Source organism: Megascapheus bottae, chromosome 17 (genome assembly GCF_031878675.1).
Source record: "Megascapheus bottae isolate mThoBot1 chromosome 17, mThoBot2.hap1, whole genome shotgun sequence".
Taxonomy (NCBI): Eukaryota; Metazoa; Chordata; class Mammalia; order Rodentia; family Geomyidae; genus Megascapheus; species Megascapheus bottae.
This window is the reverse complement of record NC_143525.1, coordinates 36128795-36150292: the sequence shown is the minus strand read 5'-3', so window position 1 is coordinate 36150292 and position 21498 is coordinate 36128795. Positions and strand designations below refer to the sequence as shown.

At 45.1% G+C, this 21498-nt stretch overlaps 1 protein-coding gene across 1 annotated transcript; it reads left to right on the top strand.

The window, feature by feature from the left end:
- Positions 1-36: 36 nt before the first annotated feature.
- Retreg3 (reticulophagy regulator family member 3) lies at positions 37-18778 on the top strand. Its single transcript, XM_090350915.1, has 9 exons — positions 37-335; positions 6318-6424; positions 9933-9963; positions 10868-10994; positions 12623-12707; positions 14272-14409; positions 15477-15556; positions 17346-17478; positions 17859-18778. The coding sequence occupies exons 1-9, from the start codon at positions 97-99 to the stop codon at positions 18314-18316; spliced, it is 1398 nt and encodes a 465-aa protein (XP_090207041.1). The 5' UTR covers positions 37-96; the 3' UTR covers positions 18317-18778.
- Positions 18779-21498: the final 2720 nt, after the last annotated feature.

The following is a 21498-nucleotide window of genomic DNA, read 5'->3' as shown; positions in this document are numbered from 1 at the left end:
AGAGCCGCCGTGCCCCGCCGAAGCTCGCAGCTGCGCAGTTGCTGTTATTTGTGCTTGCCGAGCCGCAGTCCCGGATGTGGTGGCTGCCGGGGGGAGATGGCCGAGGTTGAGGGGGTGGCCGCGGCTTCAGGGCCAGCTTCGGGGTTGGCTTTCAGGGGCCGCCGAGCTATGTCCGGCTCCTGCGAGCGCGACCAGCAGGTTGAGGCGACGCAGCGGGCCCTGGTGGAGGTGCTGGGGCCCTACGAGCCCCTGCTCAGCCGGGTCCAGGCAGCCCTGGTGTGGGAGCGGCCAGCCAGGAGCGCCCTGTGGTGCCTGGGGCTGAACGCGGCTTTCTGGTGAGAGAACTGGACCCTCTGAAACCCTCCGAGGCGCGAGCTCCTCGGGCGCCTTAGGGCTCTCACCGCCCGCCTTCGCGGCATTGGTTCCCCCTTCCACTCCGTCCCGCCTCCACGCCGCCTGGACCCGCCGGTCCTGCCCAGGGCCTCTCTGCCAGCCGGGCTCCCGGGGCTCCCCGCGCCCCGCACCTCTGGAGGGGGCTCGCAGTGAGCCAGGCCGCGTCTTGTTGGCCCTTGTCTCCTTTTCTCTTTTCTGCTCAAACGTGGCCTTCCAGAGGTGTTTCACTGTGAGAGTGGAGGCGGCGAGGTCTTAGAATGTATCCGTAGGTGTGATAAGAAAACGAGTTGAGGCGGTTAGCATCTCCGAATAATTCCTATCTCTCAGTCCAGAGTGTTGGTGAGGTTTAGGCGTCCCTGCGGACCTCCCCAGATGAAACTTGAAAGCCGTTAAACGAACTAGTGATCATGAGATCTTACCCATAAGGAAATTGAGGCTATGTCCAATAGTATGGATTTTTCCTGAACTGGACAAGTGGCACTATAAATACATTTTAAGTGTGTCATGCTCTGGGGAAATGGAACTGCTGCTCCTCTCTTAAGTTGTCTTAAAGACAACAGGTCTTCATAGAATCTACCAATCATAGTTGGGGTTTATTAACAATTAGGAAAATAATTCCAAGGGCACTGTGCATATATGGGAGTGGGGGAGCTTTAGCTAAATGAAATAAGACTACCCTGGATAAACATAAGTTTTTAAATTTGTTTCTGCCAAAATAGCTTCTTAAAATTCTTGCTTTAAAAGTCAAAACATTACCTTTTGGTTGAAAGAAATTATAGTGAATTTGAAGTCCTTTAACTTAGATAAGCTTTTCCTTCTCCCTCTTTCTCTCCACTTCCTCCCCCTCTCTTTCTTTCCCAGAGGCTTGTGCATGCTAAACATGTGCTGTACCATTGAGCTAACCCCAGTCCTCATCACCTGTTGGTAATCATTCTTCCTTGACCCCCAGGTATCAACTTTCCTTTCATTGCTGTCTATCAGAAGCCTTTAAGTACCTTATTCAGGAGCATCTATCCAAGCAAAACTTCATTTCCTACAGTGGTGCCCCTAGGAAGAAAGCAACAAGAAACTGCTGGACCCCAACCGTTTTCTGAAGTAGTATGCTGTTTAGAATCTCACTTTTGCACTCTGGATAGCAAAGCTTTATTGTAATTGGTCTTTATCTCTGGCATTTCCTGGTAGCATGCCTTCTGTGTATCTAAAACACAGTAACTCTGTTACATTCCTATTACACTCTAAGAAGATAGAAGAGAGATACAGGGAAAGGAGAGTAATTTGAGACAGAAAGAATAGTTGGCTATGCCATTTATGAAAACTCATATCTATGAAGGATCCAGATAATGTTAAGTTCCAAGAGACTAGGCTACTAGGCATTGGAGTTCATAGAGATATAGGAGAATGAACTTCTTTGGAAGGTTGAAGTTTAAACTGAAAGTTAGGCTTTACATACCAGTAGTGTCTTATTGAGTATTTGAGTGTTGACATTTCAGTTTAGAATGTGGAAGACAGTTTAGTTTGTAGACATTCTAATTTTTTGTTTTTTGTGGGTCATCGGGCTTGAATTCAGACTGGGCGCTGCCCCTGAGCTCTTCAGCTCAAAGCCCTACCCTTGAGCCAAGCCCCACTTCCCATTTTCTAGGGGTTAATTCTCAGGTCCTTTTTGTGCCTGGGCTGGCTTTGAACCTTGATCCTCAGATCTCAGTTTCCTGAGTAGCTAGGATTACAGGTGTGAGCCACCTTGCCCAGCTACATTTTAAATTTTCAAGAAAGAGGATCATTACCTGAGGTCAGAAAAAGCAATTCTAAAATACTTAATTCTTCATTCATTATGTGTTAGGAATAATAACATATTTTTGAGATGTTAATATATTTTGAAGTATTACAAGATTGGATAGTAGGAGGCTGAGAGTTTGGCCTCGTGGTAGAGTGCATGAAGACCCGGGTTAGATTCCTCAGTACCACAAATATAGAAAAAAAAAGAAGAAGTTAAAAGTAGAGCTATGGGGGGCCGGGAGTTTGGCCTAGCGGTTAAAGTGCTTGCCTAGCATGCATGAAGACCCGGGTTCGATTCCTCGGTACCACATACATAGAAAAAAGCCAGAAGTGGTGCTGAGGCTCAAGTGGTAGAGCTGTAGCCTTGAGAAAGTCCAAGGACAGTGCTCAGGCCCTGAGCCCAAGCCCAGGACTGGCAAAAAAAAAAAAAGTAGAGCTATGGTTCAAGTGGTAGAGCGCTAGTCTTGCGCATACAAGCTCAGGGACAGCACCCAATTTCAGAGTTGAAGCCCCAGGACCAACAAACTAAGTAAATAGTTAAAAAAAAAAATCAGTGAAGCCCAGCATGGGTCTAATCCTACCTACTCAGGAGGCTGAGATCTGAGGATGGCAGTTCTGAGCCAGCCCTGGCACTAACGTTTGTAAGACTCTTATTTCCAATTAACCACCAGAAAACCAGAAGTGGTGCTATAGCTCAAGGGTAGGGCGGTAGCCCTGAGCTGAAGAGCTTAAGGACAGAGCCCAATCCCAGAGTTCAAGTCCCATGACCTGGGGTGGGGGGATGGGGGCGGTGAGAGAATCTATGTAGATAGCTGTTTTCATTAGCCTCATTTTATCTGTAATGAGTAACTTAGGGGAAGAATATGAGAATCAGCGAGAGTACAGGATCAGAAGAGAACAGACTCCATTAACTTTTTGGTTTATATCATAGGAGTTAAATGAGCCCTAGAAATGTGAGGGTATTCTCAGCTGCCACTTCCGTGAGGAACACATGATTCAAGGAGCACTAGATGACTTGCTAAGCTCTAATTCCTTCTCTTTCTTTTCTTTTCTTTCTTTCTTTCTCTATTTATTTATTTATTTATTTATTTGCCAGTCCTGGGGCTTGAACTCTGGGCCTGAGCACTTGAACCACAACACCACTTCCGTTTTTTTCTGAATATATAGTACCAAGGAATGGAACCCAGGTATTGGAGTATGCTAGGTGAGCACTCTACCACTAGGCTACACTCCCAGCCCAGTAACAAGTTTTTAATCTTTTATGTATGATAGGAATTATGAGAATTATTAGGTGATTATGGCATATTATTAGGCCATGTTGTTGAATTGAGGTCATTCCAGAGTGATTATATCCAACCCTTACCTTCACCCCTTTGATCAGTTGCTATGACAATACATTAGAACAGTACAGCATTATAAATATGAATTGAATTTTAGGCTAAGCATATAATACTTATTATTTTCTTGGGTTTTTTTGCAAACATGATTTAAGTTTGTTATAAGAATGTTATTTTTTTTTTGCCAGTCCTGGGCCTTGAACTCAGGGCCTAGCCACTGTCCTTGGGCTTTTTCAAGGCTAGAACTCTTATCACTTGAGCCACAGCACCACTTCTGGCTTTTTTTCTATGTATGTGGTACCAAGAAATCTAACCCTGGTCTTTGTGCATGCTAGGCAAGCACTCTTACCACTATGCCTAACTCCTGGCCCAAGAATGTTACTTTTTGGGGTGTGAGGGGGGGTCATGGGTCTTGAACTCAGCCTGGGCACTGTCCCTGAGCTCTTCAGCTCAAGACTACCGCCCTACCCTTGAGCCAAGCTCCACTTCCCATTTTCTAGAGGTTAACTGGAGATAAGAGTCTCAGGTCCTTGGGCCGGGAGTTTGGCCTAGTGGTTAAAGTGCTTGCCTAGCATGCATGAAGACCCGGGTTCGATTCCTTGGTACCACATACATAGAAAAAAGCCGGAAGTGGTGCTGAGGCTCAAGAGCTAGAGCTCTAGCCTTGAGAAAGTCCAAGGACAGTGCTCAGGCCCTGAGCTCAAGCCCAGGACTGGCAAAAAAAACAACAACAAAAAAGAGTCTCAGGTCCTTTTGTGCCCTGGCTGGCTTTGAACTTTGATCCTCAGATCTCAGCCTCCTGAGTTGCTAGGATTATAGGCATGAGCCATCACACTCAGCTAAGAATGTTATTTCTGATGCCTGAAACATTTATTGTTAATACCATAGTATGGATGAACAAAGTAATTTATTGAGCTGGGTACTCGTGGCTTCCACCTACAATCCTAACCACTTAAGAGGCTGAGATGGCCAGGAGTTTGGCCTAGTGGTAAGAGTGCTTGCCTAGCATGCATGAAGACCCTGGTTCGATTCCTTGGTAGGTACCACATACATAGAAAAAAGCTGGAAGTGGTACTATGGCTCAAGTGGTAGAACTCTAGCCTTGAGAAAGCCCAAAGACAGTGCTCAGGCCCTGAGTTCAAGCCCCAGGACTGGCAAAAAAAAAAAAAAAGATGGAGATCAATATTGCAATTCAAAGCCAGCCCTGGCACAAAAGTCCATGAGACTTGCATCTCCAGTTAACCACCAGAAAACCGAAGTGGCTCAAAGTAGTAGAGCACTAAAGTTGAGCTGTAGAACTCAGTGGCCACACCTAGGCCCAGAGTTCAAGTGCCAGGACCAATGACAAAAAAGAAAGAAAAAAAAAAGGACCCGACTAAAAGAAAAGTAAAGGTCACATGGGTAATACTGGGACTCAAAGTCATTCCAGTCTGTAACTTTAAAAGCTGTGTCTTTAGAAGTGGTGTTGTGGCTCAAGTGGTAGAGCTGAAGGACTGAGGGACAGTGCCCAGGCCTAGAGTTCAAGTCCCACAACCAACCAAAAAAAACAAACCCTGTCTTTAGGACAATGTCTATGGTTCCAGCACTTGAGAGACTGAGGCAGGGGGATTTGAGTTTAGATAAGCACTGGAACACTAGACCAGTTCTTTCATTTTATTGATATGATGAGTTATACTTATTGGTTTTTGTATGTTGAACCACCATTAGAATTTTGGGATAAATCCCATTTGGTTATGTTATATAATTCTTATAATACAGTGTTAGTTGCTTGCATTTTATTGAAAGCTTTTGCATCTGTATTCATAAGGGATATTGAGTCTAGTTTTCTTTTGTCTAGAGTCTATGTCAGAATAATGTTGGCTTTACAAAGGAAAGTATTCCTTTCCACTTCTTTAGAAGAGCTTGAGAGAAGTATCAGTGCTAATGTGGAAAATGGAGTTTCAATGCCTACTTTCTACATGGCCATAATCACGTCATTTTACTTCTGTCTTTATTTGTACTAAGATGATTAGTTGAATTAAGTGTTTTTTTTTTGTTGTTGTTTTGGGTTTTTTTGTTTGTTCTTAATGTATCTCTGTTAATGTGTTCCTCTGCAAGGGGACATAATTGGATAGATGTTTGCTTTCATCATAACAGCTTATCAAGGGTTAATGTCCCTAAAATTATCACAGACTGGAAGGTTGAAAAAGATTTTTTTTTTTTTGGCCAGCCCTGGGGCTTGAACTCAGGACACTTTTTGCTCAAGGCTAGCGCTTTGCCATTTAAGCCACAGCGTCACTTCTGGCTTTTTCTGTGTATGTGGTTCTGGAGAATCAAACCCAGGGCTTCATGCATGCTAGGCAAGCACACTACTACTAGGCCACACTCCCAGTCCTGAAAAGGATTTTAAGAGGTTAATTGACTGAGGCTTCTGTCTTTACAGAAGCAAATATTATCCCTGTTCATAAGTAAAATAGTTGAGACCACAACGTCAGTGTTGGAACGTACAAAATTTTTGTCTATGTACCACAGTGCCAATAGTGCACATACACTGTTTTAAAAATTAGCTTAATTAGCCAGGCGTGGTGGCTGACGCCTGTAATCCTAGCTACTCAGGAGGCTGAGATCTGAGGATCGAGGTTCAAAGCCAGCCCAGGCACCTGAGACTCTTATCTCCAATTAGCCTCTAGAAAACGGGAAGTGGGGCTTGGCTCAAGGGTAGGACGGTAGTCTTGAGCTGAAGAGCTCAGGGACAGTGCCCAGGCCGAGTTCAAGCCCCATGGCCCACAAAAAATAATAATTTCTGAATGACTTCTTGTTTCTCCTTTTCTGTAGGTTCTTTGCACTGACATCCCTTCGTCTTGTGTTTTTACTTGCATTTGGCTTGATAATCATTGTCTGTATTGATCAATGGAAGAATAAAATTTGGCCTGAGATAAAAAGTAAGTTCGATAGCATTCAAAACAGTCTGAGCTAGACATTTAATTTTTGTCTTTAGTTTCTGTTTTGTTTTGTTTTGAGATGTGGAGCTTGGAACATATTGTCTTTGGAAATCTCAATTGTTTACTTTTAAGAGAACTCGAGGGGCCAGGCGGTTGGCCTAGTGATAGAATGCCTGGCTAGCATGCTCAAAGGCCCCGGGTTCAATTCCTCAGTACCACATATATAGAAAAAGCCAGAAGTGGGGCTGGGAGTTTGGCCTAGTGGTAGAGTGCCTGCCTAGCATGCATGAAGACCCGGGTTCGATTCCTCGGTACCACATGCATAGACAAAATCCAGAAGTGGTGCTGAGGCTCAAGTGATAGAGCTCTAGCCTTGAGAAAGTCCAAGGACAGTGCTCAAGCCCTGAGCTCAAGCCCAGGACTGGCACAAAAAAAAAAAGAGACACTTACTTGAAAGACTTGTGCCCATCTAGTAGTAAACTCTGCCTTTCCCAGATTAACAAATTTATGTCTACCTCCTGAGATGTTCTTGCCAACATAAGTCTGGGGAATAAGTAGTCTTTTTTTTTTTTTTTTTTTTTTTTTGCCAGTCTCGGGCTTGAGCTCAGGGCCTGAGCACTGTCCTTGGACTTTCTCAAGGCTAGAGCTCTACCACTTGAGCCTCAGCACCACTTCCAGCTTTTTTCTACGTAAGTGGTACCAAGGAATTGAACCTGGGTCTTCATGCATGCTAGGCAAGCATTTTAACCACTAGGCCAAACTCCTGGCCTGGAATAAGTAGTCTTTAAGAATAACTATAGCCGGGCATAGTGGCTCATGCCTGTAATCCTGGCTACTCAAGAGGCTGAGACCTGAGGATCAAGGTTCAAAGCTAGCCCGGGTGAATAAGGACCTGAGAGTCTATCTCCAATTAACCTCTAGAAAAATGGGAAGTGGGGCTTGGCTCCAGGGTAGGGCACACACACGAGTGACTATAGCTCCACTTCCGGTTTTGAGTGGTTAATTGGATGTAAGAGTCTCATGGGGACTTTTTTCCCCTGGCTGACTTCCAATAGTGATCCTTAGATCTTAGCCTCCTGAGGTTTGAACCTGACCAGCTTAATAATTTTTAAAAAATAAACAGGTGCCACTGGCTCACACTTATAATTCTAACCACTCAGGAGGCTATGATGTAAGGGTCTGTTTAAAACTAGCTGGGACAAACAGGTCTGTGAGACTTTTACCTCCACTTAACCAGCAGAAAGCTGGAAGTAGTGGCGTGGCTGTACTGGTAGAGTTCCAGCCATGAGTGGAAAAAGGTGAGTGAGAGCATGAGGCCTTGCATTGCAACCAAAAAGAAAAAATCCTTACTGGATTTTATATCTTTACTGAGGAAACAATAATTTACCTCTCTTGGAATTAATTTACCTCCCTTGGATTACTATATTATATAATTTATTTGCAAAGCACTAAATGAAACATGATTTATGGAAAGTAACCTAAAATAGGGTACTTATTTGGGTTTTGTGGTTTGAGGCTTGAACTCAGGGCCTTTGCCCTCTTTCATCTTACTTTCCTGACTGCAACTCTACCACTTGAGCCACATCTCCCAGCCCTGAGAACAGGGTATTTTTTCAAATATTTTTTCTTTTTTTAAATTGCTATTCCTGGGGCTTGAACTCAGGACCTGAGCACTGTCCTTGGGCTTTCTAAAGGCTAGCACTCTACCACTTGAGCCATAGTACCATATCCAGCTTTTTCTATGTGTATGGGAGCAAGGAATTGAACCCAGGGTTTCATGCATACTAGGCAAGCACTCTACCACTAGGCCAAACTGCCAACCCCGCAAACATCTTCTTTTCTTTTTTTTTTCTTTCCTTTTTTTTGGGGGGTAGGGGGAGGAGGTCGTGGGGCTTGAACTCGGCCTGGGTGCTGCCCCTGAGTTTTTAACCTCAAGGCTAGCACCCTACCCTTGAGCCAAGCCCCACTTCCCGTTTTCTGGAGGTTAATTGGAGAGTCTCAGATCCTTATAAGTTAGGCCTAGAAATTTAGGCTGTATCCTCTAGATAGAGAGTTGTTACTGAAGATTTTTTAAATTAGAGATAAATGCTGAAATGATTGTAAAGATTCATATAACAGGGGCCGGGAGTTTGGCCTAGTGGTTAAAGTGCTTGCCTAGCATGCACGAAGACCCGGGTTTGATTCCTCGGTACCACATACATAGAAAAAAGCCAGAAGTGGTGCTGAGGCTCAAGTGGTAGAGCTCTAGCCTTGAGAAAGTCCAAGGACAGTGCTCAGGCCCTGAGCTCAAGCCCAGGACTGGCAAAAAAAAAAAAAGATTCATATAACAGCACAGAAGGAGCAAAAGGGGAAGGAGGAAGAACTGGCTTTGTGAGAAGCAGAGGAAATATCCATGAAAACAGTTGATGCCTTAGAGAGCTATGAAGAAAGATATATTAAGGCCAGGTGCCAGTGGCTCAAGCCTGTTATCCTACTCAGGAGACTGAGATCTGAGGATTGCAGTTCTAAGCCAGAGCAGGCACTAAAGTCCATGAGACTCTTACCTCCAATTAACCACCAGAAAACCGGAAGTGGTGCTATGGCTCAAGTGGTAGAGGACTACTCTTGAGCTGAAGAGCTCAGCCCCCCCCCCAAAAAAAAAAACATTAAAACTGATAAATTGGATGGTCTTGGAAGAGCAAGAAACATAAAATGGGATTTTAAGAGTGGTGAGTGGAGAAGTGGAGGTATGGCTCAAGTGGTAGAGTACCAGCCTTGAGGAAAAAGCTAAGGAAGAGTGCTCAGGCCCTGAGTTCAACCCCCAGTACCAGCACCCAAGAGTGGAGAGTGGGACAACGACATACAAACAGAAGATATATAGGCAAAATCAGGCAGAGGAGTGGGTTTATGTGGGTGTATGAATGAGAAAAGGTGGTTTGCATTCAGTACATATAATGTTAGGTGTTGCAGGATGTTAAGCCCAGAGTGTACAGCTTTTGAGTAGATTATTCTCTTGTTTTATAAAAACTTCAAGGAATCATATAGTTCACTTGCTTGTCAGAGCTGGTGACTGTCAAAAGACTACATTATTCAGAGTAGATAAATGGGTATGTCTTTTAAGAGAAAAGACAGATTTCTAGGGCTGGAATCATTACAACATGCCCCAGTAGTCTGACAGACACTGATATTTATGAGTAACCCAGACACATCCAAGGGATGGGACCATTTTTTTTGTACACCTTGGCGTTCAGCTGAGGTAATTAAAGGGCTCTATTGGTCTGCTTGTATCCTTCTCTTCTTCAAGAAAGGAGTGGGCATAAGCCATTATTCTCTTGTTTGAACAAGCATAAGTCATTTCCTTGTCTGTGAGCTCCCTAACTCTGGCATTTATAACATGGTCTTTTTTTTATTGGGTGTTATTTTCTTTTTCCAAAACCTACTAACACTTGAGTTGTCAGACCAAAAGCCTAACGTTTTCATGATGAGTTTTCCTTACCAACTAATGCTGATGTTTGTTTTAATATTGTAGTGCCAAGACCCGACGCATTAGACAATGAAAGGTATGGAACCTGATTAAATCCCTTTTTGTTCCTCGGATTCTTTTGTAGTATTCTGGTTACATGTTGCTAAGCATGTTCTGAACACACAGTGGACAATGGCCCAAATCCTAATGCTTAGGCAGTAATATTTTGAAAAAGTGTTTCTTCTAAAAAGAGAACTTGTAGGAAAAAGAGAGAGTGCTTTATTGGTGTGGGGGAGGGAAGCATTACAGTACCTCCTAACCTAACATGCCAGGGAAATAGCTATATTCAGCACCAGTGTGAAAACATACAGCTAATTTGATTTGTATCCTGGCTCTAAACCACGTCTAATGTTTTCTGTGACCTGTGGCTATTTAAAGCTCTCGGTCAGAAAACACTCTGGTTTCTGGCCAGTGAGGCAATGCCAAAGATACCTCTTATGTCTTACAGCTCCTGACTTCGTTTTCAGTTCACCCACTCCATATGTCTGATTCAAGAATTTTCTCTTGTTATGGTTTATTTTGCCTTTGCTTTATTTATTTTCTCCCTGGTAAGCACATTCACCATTGCCTTGCCTCAGCAGCAGGAATATCAGACTGTGCTTTTTACTTGTTTCCCTGAATTGCAGTCATAGTGAATTGCAATGGTCTCAGTATGAGAAAGAAAGTATTTTTAAATACAAAGGGCCTTGGAGCTGGTGGCAGGTATACACATGTGGACTGGGCCAGTTGCTCACTGGGTGAAGTTGTCAGAACAAGTTTGCCCTCCTAGTTCCTAAATTCAAGTTTCAACCTGAAGAAAGTCATATTTCACCTCCACAGCACCTGGGACTAGCCACTCCCAGCCTCTAAACCCACAAGTAATGGCTACCAGCATGGCAAGGTGGGGGAAGAAGGACCCCTCAACATCCTCCTTTCACAGTTCGTCTTTCTCTCTCCCTTAGTTGGGGCTTTGTTCACCCACGGTTGCTCAGTGTGCCTGAGCTCTGCCATCATGTAGCTGAAGTCTGGGTTAGTGGGACCATTTTCATAAAGAATCTTTTGCTTTTCAAAAAGCAAAACCCAGGCAAGGTAAGACTTCCTTTTTTCACTTTCATCTCTGGCCTCAGTTGAGTTCATGCTGAAAATTGAAATAGCTCCTTTTCTGTATAGCCTCATTCAAGAAAGAAAAAGCTTCCAAGTTCTGGTGGCTCACGCCTGCAATCCTAGCTACTGAAGAGGCTGAGAACAGAGGATAATGATTCAAAGCTAGCCCAGGCAGGAAAGTCTGTGAGACTTTTTGTTGTTGTTATTGGTCAGGGGGCTTGAACTCTGAGCCTAGGTATAGCCCCTGAGGTCTTCAGCTCAAGGCTACTGCCCTACCCCTGGGCTTGGGCATTGTCCCTGAGCTTTTTGGCTCAGGGCTTCCACCCTACCCCTCGAGCCACAGCCCCATTTTCTGTTTTCTAGTGGTTAATTGTAGATAAGAGTTTCATAGACTTTAGGACTTTAGTGCCCTGGCTGGCTTTGAACCGCCATCCTCAGATCTCAGCCTCCTGAGTAGCTAGGATACAGACATGAGCCACCATGCCCAGCACATCTGTGAGACTTTTATCTCCACTTAGCCATCAGAAAACCAGAAGTAGAGCTATGGCTTAAAGTGGTAGAGCCTTGAGCAAAAGGAGCTCAAGGACAGCAACCAGGCATTGAGTTCAAACCAGCAAAATAAAGCAAACAAGCAAGCAAGAAAATGATATGACAGAGGGGTGTGGGGGGGAGGGAAATGGGTACCAAGAGATGTGAAAGGGTATCAATGTATGTGAATTAATGCACCTTCTATCTGGCAAATATCATGTAACCCTTTTACTAATTACAATAAAAAAAGAAAAAGAAAAAAAAAGAAAATGCTATGACATTTGTAGGATAGACAGAGGCTTTGATTAATGCAAGAGCTTGATGACTCTGTTGGTATGCTAGGCTTCTTTTTTCTTTTTTCCTCTCTCCCTCATCCTCTGGCACTAGGGATAGTTAGTACCCAGGATCTCATACATACTAGGCAAACCTTCTAACACTAAGATATATCCCTATATAGAAAAGACCATTTTCTTGCCCTAAGGTGAGAAAGAAAGCTTGCTGGGTGTATTGTATGTCATATTAAACATGTAGCAGGTTGAGGTTTTTTGGTTTTATTTTTCCTTTTTCTTTTTCTTTCCAGTCCTGGGGCTTGAATTCAGGGCCTGAGAATTGTCCTTGGGCTTTCTCTAGGCTACCACAGCACCACTTCCAGCCTTTTCTGTGTATGTGGTACCAAGGAAAATTGTACCTGGGTCCTTCATACATGCCAGGCAATCACTCTACCGCTAGGCCAAACTCCCGGCCCTTGCTTTGTTTCCCTATTTTGACTTTAAAAACCTACCAACAACACTTGTTTTCAGATAATTTTTAGCTAAGCCCGAAGCATACCGATTTTGTGGCATGAAAGGTACAGCTAAATGGTGTTGCCACATGAATGGAGATAGAGTAGAAGGGCATGTTTACTTTTTTCCCTCCCAAACAAAATCACCATTGGATGGAAGTGTAGCTTCATCTGTCTTCTGACATGTGCCTATGCCTAACTTACAGATCCTAAAGATTTTTCCAGTCACTTCTCTATCATTAATCCCCCATCCCCACCTTTTGCCATGTGGCAGAAACTTAATATTACTTCTTGACTCTCCTAGTTCTGTTTGCTGAGCTGTGGGATTCTGACCTTTTTGGCTGTCTTGGGCCGCTACATCCCTGGGCTCCTTCTGTCCTATTTGATTGGTAAGTATGGTTTGTGCCTCCCCTTAGGAGCTGCATAGCTTGTTCATAGCTTTTCTAATTACAGCTAACTTTGGATCTAGGGAGAGAATGTCTATCTAAGGTCACCAGAAAATGAACTTTTCCTAGTTTCATGACCTGTTTAGTGTTAAGAAAAAATGTCTTCTTTGTACAAGGTGCTACTGAAGTACATCCTTACTTCAAATCCATTTCTTACCCAGGCTTTAGAAATTGACAAGAGTCTACTAATAAAAGACTGTTTCCAACTATGCAAGATTGCCTGTGTTTAAGGAGGGAATTTGTTTTTTTTGGCTAGTCCTGGTGCTTGCACTCAGGGCCTAAGTGCTGTCCTTGGGCTTTCTCAAGGCTAGAGCTCTACCACTTGAGTCACAGCACCATTTCCGGCTTTTTCTATGAATGTGGTACCAAGGAATCGAACCCAGGTCTTCGTGCATGCTAGGCAAGCACTCTACCACTAAGCCACGCTTAAGAAGGGAATTTTTAGAAATTAATTTTTATTAATTCTCAGAGGTTTCTCTATTAGACTCTTTTTGTCTTGGAGGACTTTTTCTTCCCCCAGAACATATTTTTATAAATTCAGTTACTTCATATTGGCATGTATTCTGGGGTTGGATCAACTGAATTGTTCTGGCTATGGCTGTGACTTCATATAATTGGTTGTATAGGTGAGGCATTGTTTATGACTCAGTGATACTCATAGCCAATGTCCACATTGTCTGGTTCTCTCTTGGGTTGTCAGTAGCATATTATGTTATGTATAGAGTAGGCCCTATGGAGTGGACTATAGTAGTCTCTGCCCTTTTTTTTTGATGGATCATAGGGCTTGAACTTGGACTGGGCACTATCTCTGAGCTCTTCAGCTCAAGGCTACCACCCTACCCTTGAGCCCTTGAGCCAAGTCCCACTTCCCATTTTCTAGTGGTTAATTGGAGATAAGAGTCTCAATTCCGGGGGCCGGGAGTTTGGCCTAGTGGTAGAGTGCTTGCCTAGCATGCACGATGACCCAAGTTCGATTCCTCAGTACCACATACATAGAAAAAGCCAGAAGTGGTGCTGTGGCTCAAGTGGTAGGGTTCTGACCTTAAGAAAACCCAAGGACAATGCTCAGGCCCTGAGCTCAAGGCCAGGACTGGCAAAAAAAAAAAAAATCTTAGCCTGAGTATAGTGGTACCTGTGATCCCAGCTACTCAGGTGGCAGAGATGGGAGGACTGGGATCAATCTAGAGACAAAGTTAGAGAGGCCTCATCTCAAAAAAAAAAAAAAAGTCTCAATTCCTTTTGTGCATGGGCTGGCTTTGAACCTTGATCCTCAGATCTCAGTCTCCTGAGTAGCTAGGTTTACAGGCATGAGCCACGATGCCCAGGTAGTAGTCTCTGCCTTTAAAACACCTTTTTAGGGAGGCTGGTAGAACCAGTAGAATTAAACAGAACTGTTACATACTAAGTGTATGTCTAAGCCCCAAGGATACAACAGCAGAGGAATACTTAGGATTGCCTTGTTCAACCCCTTTTCCATTTAGCCACCTACTCCCAATTCTTTTCTTAGTTGTTGCTGTCACGATGTGGCCTCTTGCTGTGTACCATCGGCTGTGGGATCGAGCCTATGTGCGGCTAAAGCCAGCTCTACAGCGACTAGACTTCAGTGTCCATGGCTACATGATGTCCAAGCAGAGAGAGAGACAATGTAAGTGTCATGGGAAGCTTCTTTCCACTGAGGCAGTGTGAGGAAGTCTCACGTACTGAATTGGTATCTGCAAGTGGGAGAAGTGGAGGGTGTCTGGTAGTGGTAGAGGATAGTAAAATCAATATTTTAATCTAAAGTAACAGATGCAGGCTTGCCACATTTTCTCATGGGAATCCCAGGCCCTCCTAAGCTGAATAAAAGACTTGAAACTACCTGTAATATTATCTGCTCTTTATGAAGCATTTCCTTAATTTCTCTGAATATATTATTTAATCTTTATAACAACCTTGAGAAATGGGTAATTTTATTCTTTTTCCACCTGAGGAAAAAGAACACATCACAGTACATATCAGTATAGTTCTTACTACTAAAAGCTGCCTGCCCAAGATTAAAACTACTCTACAGATGTCAGATACTAGCCTAAGATCTACTTAATCCATTGGTGATGGTAGTGCATGCGTTTCTTTGTTTTGGTCTTACCAGGTTGGGTGTTAATTGCTGATTTTCAAATAAGCCCACATGTGATTATCAAGGTTCAATTTCTCCTGGGCTAGTGAGTTGAAAAGTATCAGTCTTCAAAAGCCTAATTTAATGAAAGCAGGCCCGTCTTTTTGCCCTCTCTATGATAGATGCTATCATAATCATTTTACTACCTTGACATTGGGTCTCCCCCCTAGCTGATCTTGAGTTATTGAACATCCTAGCAGTTGATCCTCTGACCAACTAGAAATGTGTAGGGATTGGTAGCAGGAGGGGTGTTGAAAGAGATATGTTCTAGAACACCTTACCTTGCCATGTAGGCTCAGCAGTCTTACCCTCTGCATTGTTGTTTTTTGGGTTGCTTGTGGGGCTTGAACTCTGGGCCTGGGCTCTTTAGCTCAAGGCTTGCACTGTACCACTTGGAGCCATAGCACCACTTCCCACACACATTGTTAATGAGACCTAGAGATATACGCTAAGGGCTCCTTTTGTGATCTCATTTGGAGAAGGCATAAACACCCTCCAAAGGCAAGGGTGTATGTGTCTTCTCCAGGGAAGGCATCAAGCCTCTCACTCTTTCCATACAGTACGCCGCAGAGCTCTACATCCAGAACGTACTATGGACAACAGTGACAGTGAAGAAGAGCTTGCTGCCTTCTGTCCTGAGGTATCTTCAGTGTGGGTGCTGCTCCATTGGCCAGGTTTCTTTAACTCCCTTTTATCTATCTGACAGCTCACATTTAGACAGTAACCATGATAAGTTAAACTTATCATGAGCTCTCCCCATGGCCCTAGATTCCTCTTGCTTTCCCATGGTAGTGACAAGAGAGAAGCTAGTCTGGTTTCATGCTACAGTGCTTGCCCAGCATGCATGAAGCCCTGGGTTCGATTCCTCAGTAACATACACAGAAAAAGCTGGAAGTGGTGCTGTGGCTCAAGTGGTAGAGTAGGAGCCTTGAGAAAGCACAAGGAGAGTGCCACAGGACTGGCAAAAGAAAGCGGAGGCTGGGCACAGTGGCTTATACCTGTAATCCTAGCTACTCAGGAGGCTGAGGATCTGAGGATTATGGCTCAAAGCCAACCTGGGCACTAAAGTCTGTGAGACTTTTTATCTCCAGTTAACCACCAAAAACTGGAAGCAGTGCTGTGGTTCAAGAGGTAGGGTGGTAGCCTTGAGCTAAAGAGCTCAGGGACAATGCCCAGGCCCAGAGTTCAAGTCCCACAACCAACCAAAAAGAGAGAGAGCGAGAGAGGGAGGGAGGGAGGAGGTGAGCTCGTGTTCCATTAGTACTTTGAACCTAAGTCTCAACCTGAGCCTGGTGGCCAGTACACGCTCTTCCATGTTTCTTCCTACAGTAGCATCATGGAAGAACTCTAGAGCTAGCCTAATCATCTTTCAAGCAGACCACCCCACCCTTAAGTCTGGGCAGCAACTATATCCTCCTACCCCCTTGTGAAAAATAATCTCAGTTACTTACATAAGAGTAAGTAGCTAGGGGGCCAGAAGTTTGGCCTCGTGGTAGAGTGCTTGCCTAGCATGCATGAAGCCCTGGGTTCAATTCCTTGGTTACCATATACACACAAAAAAACCTGGAAGTAGTGCTGTGGCTAAAGAGGTAGAACACTAGCCTTGAGAAAGCTCAAGGACAGTTCTCAGGCCCTGAGTAAGTAGCTAATTAATGCCCCAGATTGCGTTTCTTCCTATGCTTAAGGTTATATTTTCTTTGGGGGAGCAGCCTAAAAGGAGTCAATAATCTTAGTTTCTCAGGAGGCTGAGATCTGAGGATCAGGGTTCAAAGCCAGCCAGGGCACAAAAGGACCTGAGACTCTTATTTCCAATTAACCTCTAGAAGATGGGAAATGGGGCTTGGCTCAAGGGTAGCGGTAGCCTTGAGCTGAAAAGCTCAGGAACAGCACCCAGGCTGACTTCAAGCTCCATGACCCACTAAAATAAACAACAAACAAATGGAGTAAAAATTTTGAAAAATCCCCACCTATCTCCTATCATTGGTTATATTGATATCTTTATGTTAGTAGCCTCTAGGACCAGCTAATTAAGTTGTACCCGAATTCCTACAACCCCAAAAAGACCACCAGAGGCCACAGTCAAAGCTAAAAAGCAAGGCTCGTCCGCATACCGGTAACCGGCAACACTAAGAGGCCCTGAACAAGGATTTTACACAGCTTTTATAGGGGAATTCCATAGTTACAATCACCTGGTTGGCTATTTGGTAACTCAAACCACTGGTCGAATCAGAGCTCAGGTGTCTAACCACTGAGCATCAAGCTGTTGCCATCTGAGGTTCAAGTACATGGGCCCTGAGCAAGGGGAGGAGGGGGTCATTCCCAGAACATGGGACGATCTTGACACAACAAAGTAAAGCTGGAACTAGGGACTGCTATTGATAACTAATGGTGTCATCCCCTCAGAATTCTTGATCTTTTCTTTTCCTAAGCTGGATGATTCTACAGTTGCCAAGGAATTGGCTATCACAGACTCAGAGCACTCTGATGCTGAAGTCTCCTGTACAGACAATGGCACATTCAATCTTTCAAGGGGCCAGACACCTCTAACAGAAGGCTCTGAAGGTGAGCAGAACCTTTGACCTGATAATAACTCTTTCCTGTTAGCTTCCCTGGATATTGGTGCCTACTTCTTTCCTATGCTCTGAGCTGTGGATCAGACCCTGCATGTGTGGCTACAGCCAGGATAATTCTGCTCTTCTTGCGGTCCACATTCCTTTAGTAGCCTCATGTACCCACTAGAAGAAGGAGGGGAAAGTTGTCTAGCCAGTAGAGATCACAACCGTCTCTGGGTTGATGTGAGAAGCTAATCAGTCCTCAGGTTTGCTTCCTCCTGAGAAATCCAGGGCAGAAAAAAAATCGGCTTATGTGGTATTGACTTTTTATGGGTCTAGAGCACTGGAGGATACAGTACCTACCATGTCTCACATGCCCTGTGTTCTCAGATTTAGATGGTCACAGTGATCCAGAGGAATCATTTGCCAGAGACCTTCCAGACTTCCCTTCCATTAATGTGGATCCTGCTGGCCTGGATGATGAAGACGATACTAGCATTGGGATGCCCAGCTTGATGTACCGTTCCCCTCAAGGGGCTGAGGATCCCCATGCTCACCCTTCCAGCCAGGGGGAGGCTGCACTGCCGGAGCTCCTGCTTGGTTCCCTTCCTGTAGGAGCCAACCTTACTAGCAACCTTGCCAACTTGGTCTCCCAGAGTATGATCCAATTGGCCTTGTCAGGGGCCTCCCAGACAGGCCCCTCTGGCCCACCTCCCCGAAGAGCAACAAGAGGCTTCCTCCAGTCTCCGAGTTCAGACCTGGACACTGATGCTGAGGGAGATGACTTTGAACTTCTGGACCAGTCAGAGCTCAATCAGCTGGATCCTTCTAATTCCAGGAGCCACTAAGAATACAAGAGACTTCTTTTTGGGAATCACTGCGGTTTAGGCTTTTTTTGGGGGGGGTCCCCATTCCATTTAAGGTGACAGGGCAAGGGAAGAATCCAGGCAGGTCCCGTTCCCTCAATTATATTTGTATGCTGGGTAGCCTGGCTGATGTTCAGAGGCCTGTTTAGAGAATACTCATTTCCTTGCTCCCAGCTGGACATCCATTTCTGTGCTTAGCCACTGAGATGAGAATGTGCTTCCCTGCGGGAGGCTTCTACCAAGATGGTATTTTGGGGAACAAAGTAGTCAGGGATATTGATTCCCTTTTGAGGAAGTGCTGCTGTTTGCTTTTAGGACTGGGTGCTCAGGGCCCTCGCTGACAGAAGAGCCCACCCCTTATTTCCTTGGAACCCCCAAAGTCAGACAGCAGCTGGAAGAGTTGTCATCTTTCATTAAATCATCATTTGGTGTTTTTTTTTTCAAGTAAGCTTGTTCTTTGCCTTTGCAAAACAAGCCTGCTCCCCCTTTTCCAGTCCATCTTCTTGAAAACTGACCCCCAGTGCTCCAAAAAAATTGTAAAAATGTAAGAAATGTGAACATGATGCAGGAATGGGCACTCTTCTGCATCACCTTGGACTATAGGGGTCAGTGGATAAGGTCAGTGAGTGCCTCTTTTATCTTGAGGTTTCACTGAGTCTTTTGGAGTTGTGTGATTGATTGTCTTTGGTGCTGCTAACCTTTAGCTCCATTTGCGTTGGCATGAGCAGTAAGAAAGCAATACCACAGCCATTTTTATATTCCTATTCCTTCCCCTGCTCCTCCTCTGGAGAAGCAATAATTCCATGGGGGGAGGGGCACAAAGTAGCACTTTACAAATGGCTTTGTGGCATTGATCCCAGGAGCTTCCAACTCTTTTTGCACCAGCTATTCTTACTACCTTTTCAGCTCCTTTATTTTCAACTGCTTCCCTACTTGGTTAAGGCCTCCTTTAAATTGAGCCCAGTTAGCGAGAATGTGTCTCAGAGACTCCTGAGTGGTATGTGCTCTGCGACCTCTAGTAAAATCATGTTAAAGAACCCAAAATGATCATTGGTTCTAAACCTGTCCAGCCTACTGCCTCACTTTGCCTCCCTAATCAGCGCTCAAGCCAAATTCTCCTGTCCTCTTTCCTTTTTGCATTAACCCTTTGCTGATCCTCAGGGACCACTCCCCCAACACCCCCATACATGAATGTGGGATGTTGGACAGAGCCTATTTTCATGTGCTGCAGATGGGGGTGTGCTGTTTGTTCTTGGTTGATAGACAAGCTAGAGACTAAGGAGTGAAAATAGTTAATAGAAAGAGCTAGGTTCCTGTTTCACAGTCACTTATCCTGTTAGAAGATTAGGAGTGATGGCATCTCCCCACCTTAGGGTTCTCAGACTTTGAATAACATCTCCCTTCTCGGAGCTCAGATGTCTTAGAGAAGAGCTCCAATAATGGTGGGGAAGGGGGAAAAGGAGGTATGGGAAAGGAGTGGGATTTTGTGTGTTTGCATGAGTGTCTGTAGCTTTAGGCCTTAGGAGGTGGCAAGAGGGAGGGGAAGGAAGTTGAGCAAAATCTTCGGAAGGTTTTTCTTGTAGCTGGGGGATCCTGCTCTGAATCTCTTTAATCCTCCACTGTGAATTTGGGGGTGGGCCAGGTGAGTAGGTGCTGGGAATAAATCTTGTATGGTATCTATCTTTGGGAGACTTATATTGACTTTTTCCTCCCCTGGTTCTGGGGCTTGAACCAGGGCTTAGATACTGTCCTTCAGCTTATTTTGCTCAAGGCTAGCTCTCTACTGCTTGAGCTACAGCTCCACTTCCAGGTTTTGTGGTAGTTTATTGGAGATGAGTTTCACAGCACCTGGCTTGAAAGGCTGATATTGAATGGTGGCCTTCTAGATTCGTCTTCTCACCAGAGTAATGATCAATCTGAGGATGTGACAATCTCAGAAAAGCTAGCTTAGGAGTGATGGACTTTCTTGCCAATCTGTTTGTGACTGAGCAACCATTACAATGAGGCCATGTCTAGAGTTCAGACATGAGTGTAACTAGCAGTCTTGGCTGGTTTTAGTTTGCATTTCCTTTTTTTTTTTTTAAATCGGTAATTGGGCTTGAACTCTGGGCCTGGGCGCTAGCCCTGAGCTCTTCAGCTCAATTCTAAGGCTATGGCCCTACCCCTTGAGCAGCAATCCCACTTCGCATTTTCTAGTGATTAATTGGAGATAAGAGTCTCAGTTCTTTAGTGCCAGGACTGGCTTTGAACCACAATTCTCAAATCTTAGCCTCCGGAGTAGCTAGGATTACAGGTGTGATCCCAGCTCTAATTCTTAATATTGTCTCCAAAACATGAGACAATAACTATTGTGGGCTCAAGCCCCATTACCAACACACACACACACACACACAGTATTGTGCTCTTCCTCTTTGGTCTTCAACTGACCTCCGAAACTAGAAATACTATTTCAGATTCTGTCTCACTGACCACTGTGGTCAAGAATGGAAAGCACCTGCCAGGTGTTGCTTGAGATTGCCTGCATCAAAGGGAGACTGCGGCTTGAGTAGCCTCCTCCCACCCTTGCCTCACCATCAAAGCACAGCCAGGTCTCGAGCGCCTCCTGTGTGCCAGGCTCGGTAGTGGGCAAATGAGTGTTGAGTTCCCGCTTACACAATTGGTCTTATTTTACATATGATAAAAACGGGCAGAAAGGAGTGCCGGGGTCTCGCGCCTGTAATCCTAGCTACTCGGGAGGCTGAGATAGGAGAACGCAGCCCGGGCAGGAAAGCCCGTGAAAATCATCTCCAAATGACCTACAGAAACCCTAAAGCGGAGGTGTGAGCAAAAAAGCTACGGGGGAGCAGCGCCCACGCAGAGTTCAGCCTCAACTCCGGCCAAACGGAAGCGGCAGCGTCCGCGGGGCTCAGGGAGCGCTGAGTGGGTGACAACCCTGCGCCCGCGAAGCTTACTGCAGTCGATTCCCGTTCCAGCACTGGCCCGGAACTCGTCTCGGCCGGGAGGGGATCGCAGATACCTCGGCCTCTTTGGGGTGCGGGGCGGAGGCTGGAAGCTGCCGGAGGGCGGCGACGCCTGTGGCGGAACTGACGACGGCGTCCGCGAAGGGCCGCGCCTCTCTTCCGGAAGGCTTCCCCTCCAGCCAATCACCGCTCGAGGCCCGCTCC